Below are 16,739 nucleotides of genomic sequence, written 5' to 3'. Positions count from 1 at the left end.
TCAAAAAATCCATTCTTTGTAACAGATGAAGACGCTTACTTATTGGCCTAAGAAGACGAGCCATTTTCACTCTCTTGCAATGAAGACAAACACATGACATGGCGATGAAGAGTTTTTAAGTCGCCGGAACTTAGTGCTGGCAATCCAGCAGCCTTGGCAAGAAAGGAAAAAGTGAACCCCATCAAGGAAATCTTTAAAGAGTATGATGTTGTGATCAAACAGTTGAAAAAGGTAGGCGCCAACATTTCAATTTGGGGTTTACCCATGGCTTCCACAGCCCATAAGAAAGCTGTTCTCAAAACATTAAACGCAGCCCAAGTTTCGTTTCCCTCAACACTTTCCTTGATCCATTGGCTAATATAGTAGGGGCAACCTATGTCGAGAATAGCTTATCTTTCTCGAACTCAGACCTTTCAAAAGAAGGACGGAGCCATACAAAGTCGCTGCATATCACAATTGATTGCAACGGAATGAGAATCCCTTTAGTCTTAGTAGACAACGGAAGCGCATTAAATTTCTGTTCCCTGAAAATCACAACTTATATTAGATTAAAGACATATAATTTCAAACCAACTATCTAAGGTGTCAGAACTTACGAAAATACCAAAAGGGATGTATTGGGGACTTTGCACTTACGAATATACACGGGTATAACAGATTTCCCTCTGGAATTTCAAGTTCAATCGTCATTCAACTTATTACTGGGAAGATCGTAGTTGCATCAAATCAAGGCCGTACTTTCTAATTTGCATCAAAAGATTAAATTCATCAAAGGTGATTTAGTAATTACACTTCATGGGGATGTCAAAATTATGAGGATTGTGAACGATATAAAAATTAAGGATAAGTCACTGCTTGAAATTCAACCCGAACAACAGGAAATACAACTCAGCGAATTTGAATTTGAAAATATTCATGTTGTTCAATGGGATAATTCTGCAAAAAAGCTTGTTCCTATCGATAATACATTCAGCTATTGTGTGGCCAGTATGTTTAAAAGCATTAGATTCTTTCCAGGTATGGGCTTGGTTCGAAAACAACAGGGGATCAAAGATGCACCGACTATTCATGAAGTAGTTGGAATATTCAGATTGGGGTATGCACCTCCCAAAAAAGATTGGGCCCGATATTTGAAGATAAGGAAAGATAAGGCAAACTCGATGAGACAAGGGCATGTCGTCGATCTGATCAAGATGAAACCCTATTGCAAAATCCTTAATAGGTACTTGGTGAAAGTAGGGGAAGATTTCTTTTATTGTGATTTTCTAGAACCCTTCATCTACTACCTCACGGGTACTTGCCAACCAGGATTTGAGATTTTCTTTGGGATGAGTTGGCCTGAGAAGGAAGAAGACAAGGCATCTGAAGAACTCAAAGGAATAGATGATTGGCAGACAACCGTGGATTCACTCAATATTGCTAAAATGTTTCTCGAAAAAGGAAACGTGTTAGTCAAAAGTGGTGTTCAAAACCCGTAGTCGGGTTTCTTTCTAATAATCATGTAATGAGTCCTTTATTGTATGTTGAGTCTAGTCATATTAGTCTTACTAAGTTTGTCAAGTCCGTAGTAAGTCCTGTCGCCCTATCCATCTTTAATGAAATAGAAAAAAAATTAAATTACCTTGAGTACAATAATGATTTAAGTGATAATCTGACTTCGAAGAATGAATATTCTGATGAAGAAACTCTTATCAAATTAATTAAATTACTTGAACAAGAAGATGAACATCGAGCTCAACCTGTAATAGAAGAAACATAACTAGTTAATCTCGGGACTAAAGAAAATCTTTAAGAATTTCAAATTGGTGTCACCTTATCTCTCGAGGAACGCAAGGGGATAGTGGATTTGCCTTATCTCTCGAGGAACGCGAAGGGATAATGGATTTGCTAAGAAAGTTTAAAGATGTATTCTCGTAGTCGTATGAAGACATGCCAGGAGTAAGTACATATATCGTTCAATATTAGATTCCATTGTATCCCAATGCTCGACCAATAAAGTAGAAACTTCGACGTATAAAACCAGAATAAATTTTGAAGATTTAGGAAGAGGTCACTAAGTAGATCAATTCTGGATTCTTGGAAGTGGTAGAGTACACAGAATGGATTGCTAATGTAGTCCCAGTTCCCAAAAAAGATGGAAAAGTGTGAATGTGCGTGGATTTCAGTGATTTAAATAAGACAAGTCCAAAAGATAGCTTTCCATTGCCTCACATAGACATATTGATCGACAACACAGCAAGGCATGCCATGCTTTGGGATACAACCAAATAAAGATGGACCCTTGTGACATGCAAAAGATATTATTCATCACGCAATGGGGAACCTTTTGCTACAAAGTCATGCCTTTCGATTTAAAGAACGTTGGGGCTACCTATCAGAGAGTAGCTACGACCTTATTGCATGACATGATACACAAGGAAATCGATGTTTATGTAGATGACATGATAGTAAAATCCAAAGAACGATCAGGACACGTCGCTGCACTATAGAAGTTTATCATAAGGATTCAAAACTATCAATTGCATCTTAACCCACGAAAGTGCGTATTAGGAGTGACTTCTGAAAATTGTTAGGATTCTTGGTCAGTCAAAGAGGGATTGAAGTGGACCCTGGAAAAATCAAAGTTATACAAGAAATAACACCTCTTAAGTCTAAAAAGCAAATTCGAGGCTTCTTAGGTTGAATTCAGTATGTTAGTAGATTCATCTCTCAGCTTACTAATGTATGTGAGCCTATATTCAAGCTTCTCAAGAAGAACGAGCCGACAATATGGAATGAGCAATGCCAAAATGCCTTTGACCAAGTTAATGAGTATCTTTCAAATCCGCCCATTTTGGTTCTATGTACCTCGGATGAACATTTTTTCCTTTATCTGTTAGTCACAAAAGAGGCTATGGGATGTATGTTGGCACAGTACGACAAAGATAGTCACAAAAAGAGGGTTATCTACTATATCAACAAGAAGATGTTAGAGTACAAATGAAAGTATTCAGCTATTGAAAAGACCTGCTTAGCACTAGTATGGGCTACTCAAAGGCTTCTGCACTACATGCTCTCCCATTCAGTCATTCTGTTATCTCGGATGGATCCCCTAAAATATCTTTTCGAGAAGTTGACATTGATAGGAAGGACTGCACGATGGTTGTTGTTGTTATTAGAATTCGACATTAAGTATGTTGCACAAAAGTCTATCAAGGGAAGAGCAGTAGTAGAAGAAACAAGACCTATCGATCAATTCACAAATGAAAATATCCTGAACCTTGAAGAAAAATCACGAGACCAAGTATGGTAGTTATACTTCGATAAAGAAACAAATCAGAATGGGTATGGAATATGGGTAGTCTTATTTTCTCCCGAAGGATGCCACATTCCAATCGCTATTAAGTTAGCTTTTTTCCAGTACTAATAATACAGCTGAATACGAAGCATGCATTGCCGGGCTCGAGGCTGCTTTGAATCTAGGTATCGTAGAAATTGAAGTATGTAGAGATTCAGCCTTGGTCACACATCAGTCGTTGGAAGAATGAAAAACTAAAGACCTGAAATTAAAACGCTATCACGAAAATCTGTTAAATTTAGTAAGGAAATTCAAAGTCATTTTGTTCCAACATCTGTCAAGGGAAGAAAATAGATTCGCTGACGCTCTGGCTACTCTTTCTTCAATGATCCATTTGCCTTCAGGCATAGAACTAAGGCCTATCACCTTCGACATCAAAGATAAACTTGCATATTGCCATCAGGTCGATATTGCTGCTTGACTCCCAAACGGAAAGTCATGGTATACTAACATCAATAAAGTATTAGAAAAACAAGATTTCCCAGTTGAAACGTCAAAGAAAGAACGACAAACGCTAAAAAATTCATCCTGTATGCAAGAAACTTATATAAGAGATCTTATGACAGAATTCATTTGTCATGTGTCGATGAAAATCAAACTGAACGGATAATGGAAGAGTTGCACTCAGAAAACTGTGGACCGCATATGAGTAAAGATGTTAGCTAAACGAATCATGAGACGTGGGTATTATTGGTCGACAATGGAAATAGATTGTCATCACCTGGTCAAAACCTTCCATAAATGTCAAATACATGCTAACTTCATACATGTACCTCCATCTCAGTTAGTTGGTTTGACTTTACCATGACCATTTTCTATTTGGGGAATCGATATAATTAGCAAAATCACACCTAAAACATTGAATGGACATGAGTACATTTTAGTGGCCATTAATTATTTTACAAAATGGGTGGAGGCCACTTCATATACCATTCTCACTACCTCTAGAGTTACCAAGTTCGTCCAAGCATATATTATCAGTCGATATGGGATACCTTCTGATCTGATATCTGATAACGGGTCACGCTTCAAAGCTGAAGTTATTACTTTGTGTTCAAAGTTTAAGATCAGACACCACAAATCATTACCCTATCGTTCCCAGATTAACGGAGCAGTTGAAGCAACCAATAAGAATCTCAAGATGATCATTAGGAAGATGTGTTAATTGCATAGAGATTGGTTTGAAAAATTACCATTTACGCTCTGGGCATATCGCACCTTGATACGATCTTCCATCGGAGCCACCCCTTATTCACTAGTGTATAGAATGAAAACTGTTTTACCGGTTGGAATGGAAATCCCGTCTCTCAGGATTTTAATGGAAAGTTAATTATTAGAAGCAGATTGGGCTCGTCACTGGTACGAAGAGTTGAATTTAATCGATGAAAAACGCCTTAGAGCCCTATACCACATGTAAGCTTATCAGAGAAGAGTCGCTCGAGCATTTGATAAAAGGGTTAAAGTTCACGACTTACAAGTTGAAGACCTCATACTTAAAGAAAATCGAGCACCCATATTCAATCCTAGAGGTAAATTCAAACCAATTAGGGAGGTCCCTTTATTATTAAAGAGGTGTTGCCTAGGAAAACTGTCAAACTCCAAGATCACGATGGCTTCGAATTACTTAAACCGACAAATCTTGACCAGATTAAGTGGTACTACATTTAAGGAGGCCATCTTCAACTGAACCAATTTTCTTGTTACCCAGTTAAATATCTCCTTTCTCAGTCTCTTGTAGTCTTTTTAAAAAAAATAATGCCTTTTTATTTCTCAACCTGATTACCTAACCTAGGGGAGGGAATTTTTGAACTACGTTTTGATCTGATCCCAAAATTCTGGGGTACGTAGGCAACCTGAGAAATTACTTCAAGCTTGATTAGTTTAAAAAATAAAAAATATATTCCCTTGCAAAGAAAAAAAATACAAAGACAAATAAAATATTATTGTCAAAATAGGGAGAAAAATCTAAAGAAAAATATAAAAATTAGTGTCACACAAGGTGCATTTGGGTTTTGAGCCTCAAGTCTCCTTTATTTCTTAACCTACTCCTAGGCCTACCTATGGAAGTCTTCCTGAGTCAGACGAAAAAGTCGAGAAAAATAACAAGCAAAATAGGGTAGTTACTTCAAAAGTAAAAAAAAAAGAGGCCTGCTAAGTTAAAAACCCGAAAGGGTAACTTAAGCAAAAATCAAGGCAAGCTCGCAAGGTTGAAAATCCAAAAGGACGGCCTTGGCAACAATTATAGCAAAGAAAAAGAAATTTGTAAGTTCGCTATATCGAAAATCTGAGAAGGTGATTTAGGCAAAAACTATAGCACGCTCGCTAGATTAAAAATCTGAAAGGCCAATCTTGGCAAAAGATAGAGTAATCAAAAGAAAATCTCCGTCGAGTCGAGAATCTAAAAAGATAAGTCGAGTCAGAATATCAGAAGTTCGAATGACTAAACTTCAATAATTAACTTAAACCAGGCAAAGACTCAGAAGCCACATGTATTTTATCTACGATTGATCTAAAAAATTTACTTTCCTAAGCGAGCCAAAAAGGAAAAGAACATGATCTCCAAAATGAATCTCAAAAGTGAATATTTGGTCCTAACGGTTGAACCTGACTCATGATCTTCAATAAAGTCAAAATTAAAAGTGAATCCTTATTGCACTTGTCGTAATCAAAAACTTCTAATTTTCATATTGAGGGGCATTTCTCCTTTTGTTTGGAAGCATATTTATTTCTCCTTACATTAGGGGCATGTCTTTTCAAAATGTGATCAATTATCCCTAGTGTAAGGTCCTATCGAACTAGGGGCATTTTTATTCTTAAACTTGATCAATTTCAGTCCCAAAGGATAAGGAAAATCCAGAATTAAAGGTTACCCTCTAGATAACAATTTTGAAAACCCTTGTGGTTCAAAGAAAGTTAAAATGTTGACCTGGCCTTCATAAAATCTAACTCTTTGTTTAAAACAAAAAATTGGTTCCTTTGGAGTGGGATTTTTATTCCGATTTTTTTTAGATTTTGCTCAGACCTGCTGAGATTCTGTTTCGGATTTTACTCAGACCCGTCTTAGATTTTGCTCAGACCCATTGGTATTCGTCTTGGATTTTGCTCAGACCCACTGAGATTCGTCTCAAATTTTACTCAGACCTGCCTTAGATTTTGCTTAGATCCACCGAGATTTGTCTCGGATTTTACTTGGACCCGTCTCAAATTTGCTCAGATTCATCGAGTTTTTCTCAAATTTTGCTCAGACTGGTCGAGATCGTTCTCGAATTGTGCTCAGATCTTTTGAGGTCTTTCTCAGATTTTGTTCAGACCCCTACTGAGATTTTCTCAGACTATGCTTAGTTTTTCTCAGATTATGTCCAGTTTATACTCAAATTTTACTTAGTTTTATCCAATTTTTCAGATGTTGCTCAGATCTTATGTCGATCTTACACAGTTTTTTTTTGTTAAATTTATTGTTCTCCAAGCGTGAATGTGCAGAATGGAGATGTATCTTTTCAAAACCATCACTACACTATTGTACACACATGCATTTTCATTGTATTTGCATTAATCAAGGAGAAATTTTTAAAATTCAAGGATTTGACATTTTTAGTCCAAGAAGAGGTTACCCTCAAGGATATGGACACCTCGACAAATTATCGAATTAGGTTGCAAAATGAGCTGTCACTGACTTTGGCATTCGGATGTCACACTATCTACCAATATAGATTAGCTATTATTTTGTTTCTACCCTCTACTAAAGAGGGACATCTGTAGATACCCCATTTTTGTATCTGCTTAATTCGACAATTCGTCACTCGGTTGTTGTGGATTCTTATTGATAAGTGTAAAGAACTCAAAGGCTTGTGAGTATTGTTCTTGATTCCTTATGTTTCTAATTTTTTTATCATCGACTCGACATAGAAATTTACGCACGCTTAGGATCGCTATACCTTATACCTAATTTAGCAAGCACGTACGCTTAGGTTCGTTACACAGTTCAATACCTTAGAGACCTTGCTACACTAGGAAAGTACGACTTTGAGACTTAGAAGTAATCACGTAGGGACTGAAATAAATCTCATGCTAAAATTTGTAAAAATCTGTCAAAATCATCAAAATGACGAAAATACCCCTCATAAATTTTGGACCTCCGAAAAATCTCGAAAATACCTCCATCACATTTAGAATATGATTTCGCGTCTAACGAGACTCAAATTGATGAAAATAGAGAAGTTTATGAGAATTCACAAAAAAATGACCGAAATACGCATCAATGTCAAACTTTGACTTAGAAACTTGATTCTTAGGAAATCATGATAAAAAAAAATAATAAAATCCAAATCAAATCAATATCAAATTGAAAATATAATAAAAATTGAAAGTCTAATTAAAATTCAAAATTAACCGGCCAATTAAAATTTAAAATCAATTTAAATTTCAAATTCAAATCAATCCATCCAAAATTCAAATTGAAAACCAAACAAATCAAAATCAAATTAAAATTAAACAAGTAAAATTAATTAAATTTAAATTAAAAACAATTAAAATTCAAATTAAAACTCATATTAGAAATTAACCAATCAAATTAAAAATCGAACTAAACAATCGAATTTAATCCAAATCAAATTTAATTTCCAATTAAAAATTACCCAACCAATTAAAATAAAAAATTAAATTAAAATTTAAAAATCAATCATTCAATAAATTCAAAATTTAAATCAAATTGACCAATCAGAGTGAAATTAAAATTGATTTGGTCAAATTGAGATCCAAATTCGATCGAATCAAAATCAAATTCCGACAAATCGATTGACTTAAAACATAAAATCCAATCATCTATGAGAGGCCATTAAGGCGAGTAGCGTGGGATCATCACTTCCATTCTCTAAATTTTTTTATAAAAAAAAGGCAAGTTCACGTTTTTTTTTTCAGCTCTCTTCTTCTCTACTTTTCTCCAACTACTCTATCACTCTCATGTCTCCCTCACCCCTCTCCACTTCGTCCACTTCGTCCACCATCTTTCACATTTCTCTTTATTTTCTAGCCTCTCATCACGTTTTGAAAGAGGAGAAGGAATCAAAAAAGAAAAAAGAAAAAAGAAAAAAAAAAACAACTTACCTCCACAGCAACCACGTTCTCCATCCTTTCCATGTCCTGAACCCTTTCTCTAGATCTCCCTCTCTTCTCCCCATATTTCTACTCTCTCTATAAAAACTCACTGCTATCCCACGTTTCAGAGGAGGGAAAAAAAAAGGAGCTCTATCACGTTTTGATCTCCTTAGAATACACAGCAGCAACAACCCCCACCTTGAACACATTTCACTATTAAAACCAACAGTCCTTCTCATTCATCACATTTTTTTTCAGCCCCAAACATCACCCATTCATCACATTTTTTGTAGCCCCAAACATCACCCATTTATCATATTTTTTACAGCTCCAAACATCACCCATTTATCACGTTTTTACAGCCTCAAACATCACCCATTCATCACATTTTTTATAACCCCAAACATCACCCATTCATCACGTTTTTTACAGCCCAAACACCACCCATTCATGATGTTTTTCACAGCTCCAAACATCACCCATTCATCATGTTTTTACAGCCCCAAATTCCAACCATTTGCTGCCCCTTCGTGTCTCTACTAAACTTGTAACTTCACTTGCGCAGACAACATTTTCTCTCCATAAAAAGAAATAACAATAACCCCCTTTCCTCAAGCACCCTTCCTAAAATAAAATAAAATAAAATAAAATAACATCAACTTCTCTCTTTCGTTGGGGTCCTCTACTCAACGAGAACGCTCTCTCTCTAATTTATTAGACACCCCACAACGGTCATTATCGCCTCCTCTTCCTACACCCTTTGGCGTCACACGCTATTTCGAGGTTTCTTTTTTGAAGGAATCCAAGCATCCGAAATTATTCAGTGAAGGTAATCTTTTCCTATTTTTATTTTTATTTTTTTATATTTATATTTATTTTTATTGATTCTTGGTTTCGTATTTTTTTATGCATCTGATTTGATTCATCGATTGTTTGGTATACGTGGCATTAAAAATCGATTTCATACTTTTTAAGATAAAAAGAGGTGTACGTGATGATTTAAAAAATCAAATTTCTTTGATTAAAATTGTTGAGTTAACTCACTGATTTTGGTGCACATGGTGATTAAAACATCAAATTTCATTGATTAAAAATGTGTGGGTTAAATAACTCACTGATTTTGGTGCACATGACGATTTAAAAAATCAAATTTCTTTGATTAAAATTGTTGAGTCGACTCATTGATTTTAGTGTATGTGGCATTAAAAATCGATTTCATACTTTTCAAGATGAAAATGGCGCACGTGGTGATTTAAAAAATCAAATCTTGTTGATTAAAAAGCGTGGGTTAACTCATTAATTTTTGTGTGCATTGAAAGTTTAAAATCGAAGTTTTCTATGAAATGGGCATGTGAGTTGACTCATTTATTTTAATGTACATGGCATTAAAAATCGATTTCATACTTTCAAGATGAAAAGGGGTGCCTGTGGTGATTTAAAAAAATCAAATTTCTTTGATTAAAATTGTTGAGTCGACTCACTGATTTTGGTGCACATGATGATTAAAAAATCAAATTTCGTTGATTAAAAACGTGTGGGTTAACTCACTGATTTTTGTGCATGTGGTGATTTAAAAAATCAAATTTCTTTTATTAAAATTGATGAGTCGACTCATTGATTTTTATGCACATGACATTAAAAATTGATTTCATACTTCTCAAAATGTGACTGAATTGACCCACTAATTTTTGATGTCACGTAAGCCTTATCGATCATAGGATTCCACTATGTAAAATTCAAAGAAGTCACGTGATAAAGATATGTTTGGAAAAATCATAGTTTACATGAATTTGGATATTTATGTAAACTCGAATTTTTCATTGATTTTGTGATTTTTCTAAAATCATGTAATATTTGAAAAACTTTTAAGAATGAGATTTATTTAGCACCTTTGATATAAATTGATGAAGATGGGACCCTAGTTTAATCTTAATTTTTTCACTTGTAAACCATAGTATAGTTTGGATCGTAGTAGAGATCGATCATATTGATCGGGCAGGTTTGATGCCTAACACTTTCCACCTATTCTTTTGCTCATGGACCAACCCAATTCATTTTGGAGTTATCTATAGTTCTTCGTCCTAAACTTGGTGGCGACTCCCTATTCTCTAAAAATTTCTAATTTACTAATCGAACCCTATCTGCTATTTAGTGGAAATTGAGTCGAGACGATTTTACTGTCAAAGAGACAGAAAAATTTGGGAAATAATTGAAGAACATAGGACCATCATGTAATGGTGCCTGGATCTTTCCTATTAACTGATCTGAAAATTTGAGGTGTCTTCTATCTCTGACATGAGCTAGAGCAAATGTATTTAAGCATGTTCTGGTTAAAAAACTATTGCTACCTGAATTAGGCCAAATTGGATATAATTTTATTTTTTATTTTGGAGTTTTTCTAATAGATTATGAGGAAGTAATAATGTATTTTCTAATTTTGTTGATATAAACATTGATTATTCTAATGTGTTTATGATATAATCATTTTTTAACTTTTATTTATCCTTATATATTTCTTTTGTAGGTACTTTTGGAATTGTCTAATTTTTTAATATATTGTTTTATATTTTCATATGAGATTTCTTCATTTTGTTTAATGGATATTGTTCTTATTGGCTCTGTTTGAGAATAAATATTACCTGTTTGTAATTTTCTTTTAAAGGGTTTTAAAATCATTTCCATTTAAATCAAATTAGAATTTTAAATATTTTTGATCTAGTGGCTGGTCAAGGATTTACTACATGACTTACAAAACACTGACTGTGAGTTTAATTTTACTACCTGACTAGGAAGTCTCAGACCTAGATCTAAAGATTTAAAAAACTAATTTGATTTATAAAAAAATAAAATAAAACAGTTAAAAGAAAAGTAAAATATGCAGAACTTATAAATTGAAAGCTTAGAAATTCGTAGTATTTCAAGATCGTATCTAGTATTGTTATGGTATAAGGAGGTCTTACTGATGTATCATTTTTGTAAGGAATGTAAGGAACAGAGGACGCCTTTATGTTACTGGGTCTGGGACTACCAGAGTATAACTCCTTTAGCTACTAATAACTTGGATATTTTCAAGAAATTTGTATGTATTTCTATAAATAGAAATATAGTAGATTTGATAGAAAGTTAATCCTTTGAATTGAAATCCTTTGAATATAAGTACAAACTGTCGGTCAACTAATAAGATGACGCGTAGCACTAACTGGTCGACTGGGATTTAATCGACACATTAGAAGGTTTTAGAAGGACATGTGTTCGGCTGGGATTTAACCGACACATTAATGTTACGTGTCATCTTATTAGTTGACCGACAGTTAAAATATCTACTAGACCACAATCAAGGGGAGGCATGTCATCAGGTTGAAAACAGAGGGAGATAAGTTTGTCAATGCATATCAATCGAATCAATTATGCCTATAACTAATTTAAAATATGAAAAAAAAATCGATATATGAATTTGAAAATTGATGAATATTCAAAATCGAATCCGACTAACATAACAGATATCCAATAATATCTCATTCAGATTTGAATAAAAAAAACCATCTTTGACTTGTGCCAAAAAAAACTTGATTTTTTTCTCAAACCTTATCATTTGTAACTCTTTCATTTTTTCAAAACCAATCATCTTCAATCTTCGTATTTTATTTATTACAATATACAAATTCTCGAGACAAGATAGGATTTTTGGTGAAAAGTAAAGACAGTGAAATATTGGGTAAAAAGAAAAGGCCGGTTTGGTTGTATGAAAATTCATTTTCTATGTATTTTGAATCCATGGAAAAATGGTTATAATGGAAAATCATCTTATGGTGTTTGACTGCATATGGAAAAAATATTAGAAGAAAAAAAACCATGATTCAAAAGAAACATATAATCATGATAAAAAAGAATAGTGAGCATTTATTTTCTTATTTTTGTTTTCTTCTTTAATTGGCTTTACCTTTAAAAACCCAACCATTGAGATATAAGCATTATGATTCAAAAGAAACATATTACAATCCAAATATAAATATTGTATTTCACATGTTTCAAAACCATGCACTCTAACACTACATGTACATCTATAAACATCAAAGTTATTTAATTATTATTCAATATCATCAATTAATCAGATCTTTATTCCCTATTTTAGGATGTTTTCTAACCCATCAGGGGAAAATAAAACTGCAAATAACTTTTGAAAGAAAATTTTGATGTCAACAATCCTCTGCTCCATCTTCTCTTATTATGATATTAAAGAAGATATGTCTCCTATTCCATTGTGAACTTTGATATTTGAATAATAATAAAATTTATTACAAAATATTGTCAAATTGAAGCTCTGTCCAAAAGAGGAAAATAGAAAACCGCAAGAGGGCATTGGTATTAATCAAATTCACTAACCACATCGCTTACAAAGAGTAATTTGTATTGAGACACTCGGACAAGGTCTAGAAACCTGTGCCCACCCATAAACGTACACACAACAAGCTTACATCTTGTAAAGATCTAATAAAATAATAAAAAATAATTAAATTAGCCTCTAAGTTGTCAAAGAAAGACTAATCCCTAGTGCACCCCATCAACATACTTGTTGTCAGTACCAGGACTAGGGTCGGAGTCTTTAACCCCGCCAAGAGTTTTAACATTAGCATACTAGTGCCCACTACCCGGGCTAGGACTCGAGTCATTAATTCCTCCAAGAAGTTTAACTTTGGTAAACTTGTAACCACCACCCGGGCTAGGCCTAGAGTCCTTAAGTCCACCGAGAATTTCAACATTGGTAAACTAGTGACCACCACCGCCAGGGCTAGGTCCCGAGTTCTTAATTCTGCCGAGAGTTCCTGCATTAGTAAACTTGGGATGACCACCACCCGGGCTAGGTCCCGAGTGCTTAATTCCTCCGAGAGTTCCAGCATTAGTAAACTTGGGATGACCTCCACCCGGGCTAGGTCCTGAGTCCTTAATTCCTCCGAGAGTTCCAACATTGGTAAACTTGGGATGACCACCACCCGGGCTAGGTCCCGAGTGCTTAATTCCTCCGAGAGTTCCAGCATTTGTAAACTTGGGATGACCACCACCCGGGCTAGGTCCTGAGTCCTTAATTCCTCCGAGAGTTCCAACATTGGTAAACTTGGGATGACCATTGCCCGGGCTAGGTCCGGAGTCCTTAATCCCACCAAGGACTTTAACATTAGTAAACTTGTGACCACCACCCCCCGGGTAAGGTCCAGCATTCTTAATCCCACCTAGGCTTTCATCATTGGTAAACTTGTGATGACCACCATCCGGGCTAGGTCCCGAGTCCTTAATTCCTCCGAGAGTTCCAGCATTGGTAAACTTGTGATGACCATTGCCAGGGCTAGGTCCAGAATCCTTAATCCCACCGAGGTTTTCAACATTTGTGAACCTGTGACCGCCACCACCTGGACTAGGACCCGAATTCTTGATTGCCCCGAGAGATAAACCGTTAGCGAAACTATCAAACCCACCTCGCTTTAAAACATCGAATGGACGGGCCTCTATCCTCATTAAGTCGATAAAGCTCATAAAGATAAGAAAACTAAGAAAGAAAGGAGTCTTGAGTATTGTAGCCATGGCACTGATGATAATGTATGTAGAGTTACTAAATGTGTTTGTTATATAGAAAATGAGTTGGTTGGGTTTGTATATATAGTGGAAGATAGTAGTAACAAGGTTATATGCATGGGTATCTTTGACTACGAAACTCACGCCTCTCATTCAAACACGTGTGAGAACGTTCGTGAAAGTGCCGCCCCTCTTTGGTTATATTCAAGGAACCATAAAATCAAAGAGTTAGAAAGAAGAAACTCATTGAACCCAAAATTAGGGGAGTGTTGGGAGTCCAAGTTGGAAGCTTAATGGGAAGAAAAAAGGTCTGAAATTAATCGTGATGATAAAGCAAAGCAAAGCAAAATATGGGTTTTGGTATTCTGCCAACCAAAATGCCTGCGTAATCGAATACGTTTTACTTGTTGGCACATGGGGACCAACGACCATGAAATCTTTTGCTTTGAATTCTATACATTTGAGATACAACCGCCAGGCTGCGTAAGAGAATTTACTTATTGGGGACCAACGACCATGCAATGTCGATCGTTTGAATATTATTTCCTAGGGATTAGTTAAATTTATCAGGGACCTCGTTTTGTAGGAGAGTGCTTTCATCTCAGCCGCTTATTTTACGAGAGGCTAGTGTTTTTCACTTTTTCTCCATGAGAAATAGGTCCACAATGAAGAAGTTTCCCTTTGAGCTTCGTTTGGATCCTGTACTGAAGGGAGTTGGATAGTTAGTTAGCTCCATATCTCATTTAGTGGCCGTGTTACATTTTATTTTATTTATTTGAGTCAGAGTCTGACTATGACTAACATAATAATATTTTAAATCTTTCTATAAGGGTCATAAACTCACATTTTGACCTCCAAAAACATGATCGGATGACATAGGTTTGTAAAGAAAAAAATTCTAAGAATTGTGAGCAGAATTTCAAAAGAAAATTATTTTTCACTATTGAATTTTAGTTTTAAGTTGAGGGAATTCGGTTATCATCCATTTTCAACACCTTGGACCAAGTTCAAAATAATTTTTTATTTTTTTTAACTTGTTCATGAAATCTTGAAGGGTTGTGTTGCATTTCCAATATGCTAATTAATTCATGTGGGCCCAATGACTTTTAGTAAGATTCAAAATCTTACTATGTTAGTAAGGAAATTATTATTATTTTTTTATTATTTTCTATTGCAGTCCTTCCCAATGTAGGCTCACGCCCCCATCCCTGAAAATTTTTCAACATGTAACAAGATAAATCAAGTGGTCACCCAATTTCAAACACACAAATCAGAGAGAGAAAAATCCTAGTGCTAGTTTTAATGCTGAACCAACCCCTTCGGGGTACTTTTTCCAAACTCACTGACACATGGGAATTTATTAACTCATCCTTTGGCCAACAAATACACACGAAATAAAGTTAGAATGGACCATTTTTTCATCCTTAATTTGTTCATGAATTAAAAAAAAGCCAAAGCTAAACGTCATCAATCATGTTCATACATGGGGTATGTGGGTCAATTACTTGGGCAAGGGAACCGAAAGTGTAAGCCATGTGGCACACAAAGTATGGTAATTTTGACCATCCGATCTGATATCTTTCAGTGGGTTTTAATTTCAATAGGTCTACATCTCTGGTTCTATTTTTCTTTGTTTGGGAGGATTTTCAGTGAGGGCTTAAGACTGGAGATTATGGACTTTGATGAAGTTTGAACTTTGAATACCTTAATTAGGAAGTTTTTGACTTAGCTCCCTCATCTGTGTAGTATATCAAGCATGCCTCCATTACTTAATAATAAACATATAAATTAAAGTTGCCACTCTTGACCTTCTTACATTCTATATATGCCAGATTTGACCACAATTGACCCAATTAAATACACCGATGGTTATTTATTTATTTTTTTTTTTGTAGAATCCATCTCTCAAAACTTTAAGAGTATAAATTGGTTTTCTAATTTTTAGTTGTTTAGCCCTTCAAAAATGACAAAGAGATATATCGCAAAAACACTTTCAAATGAAAAAATGGAAAATAAGTTGCCATTAGTCTTTTCGTCATTGAGTTTACACCAAAACATCTAAATATTAAAACAACAAATTTATAATGAAATTTGACAACAATTGAATTTATATAATAAAACACATTGAATTGGTACAATTGTGAGATACAAACCTTATTATTTTTTTTCTTTACCCTTCAACAATATTTGCACTCCTTTAACTTTATTATTTATATTTCTTCTTTTACTATTTTTAACATATTTTATTGTTTTTCATCTTTTACCCATTTAACCACAAAATTCTTCAATAATACCTCTTCAATTTTATTTTGTTCACTTTTATGTCTTTAACCGGATCAAGCTATAATTTTGAGGGACCCACTATATTTCTTTTAAACTTCACTCCTATAATTTTACTATATTTCATCTTTTACTCCTTTAATTCATTTTATTATTTTTCATATTTTACCTTTTTAATCTTAAATTTTTTTCAATAATACTCCAAATCCAATTAGATATGACCCAAACCCACTAATTTCAAGTCAAGTTCGTAGGTCGTGTTAAAATTACCACGACCTAATCTAACATTATTTTTCTTTCACTTTTAACCCCCTTAACCCAAGAGAGGATGCATGTGCCGTAGGCATGAATGATATATATATATATATATAGGGTCAGGTTCCGTAGACAAACTTCTAGACAAAGTGTTTTGTCCTATATGGCTAAATTTTTTGGATTGACCTAATTTTTTGTGTGGATG

At 34.6% G+C, this 16,739-nt stretch overlaps 1 protein-coding gene across 1 annotated transcript; it reads right to left on the bottom strand.

Moving 5' to 3' along the window:
- Positions 1–12,760: 12,760 nt before the first annotated feature.
- Positions 12,761–14,070, bottom strand: LOC147404784 (uncharacterized). The gene has a single exon (XM_086440860.1). It carries the CDS (start codon positions 14,006–14,008, stop codon positions 13,199–13,201), a length of 810 nt encoding a protein of 269 aa, XP_086296986.1. The 5' UTR covers positions 14,009–14,070; the 3' UTR covers positions 12,761–13,198.
- Positions 14,071–16,739: the final 2,669 nt, after the last annotated feature.

Source organism: Akebia trifoliata, chromosome 4 (assembly GCF_017979445.1).
Source record: "Akebia trifoliata isolate Shusen 1 chromosome 4, ASM1797944v1, whole genome shotgun sequence".
Taxonomy (NCBI): domain Eukaryota; kingdom Viridiplantae; phylum Streptophyta; class Magnoliopsida; order Ranunculales; family Lardizabalaceae; genus Akebia; species Akebia trifoliata.
Note: the sequence above shows the minus strand (reverse complement) of the source record. Positions and strands in the feature narration are given on the sequence as shown.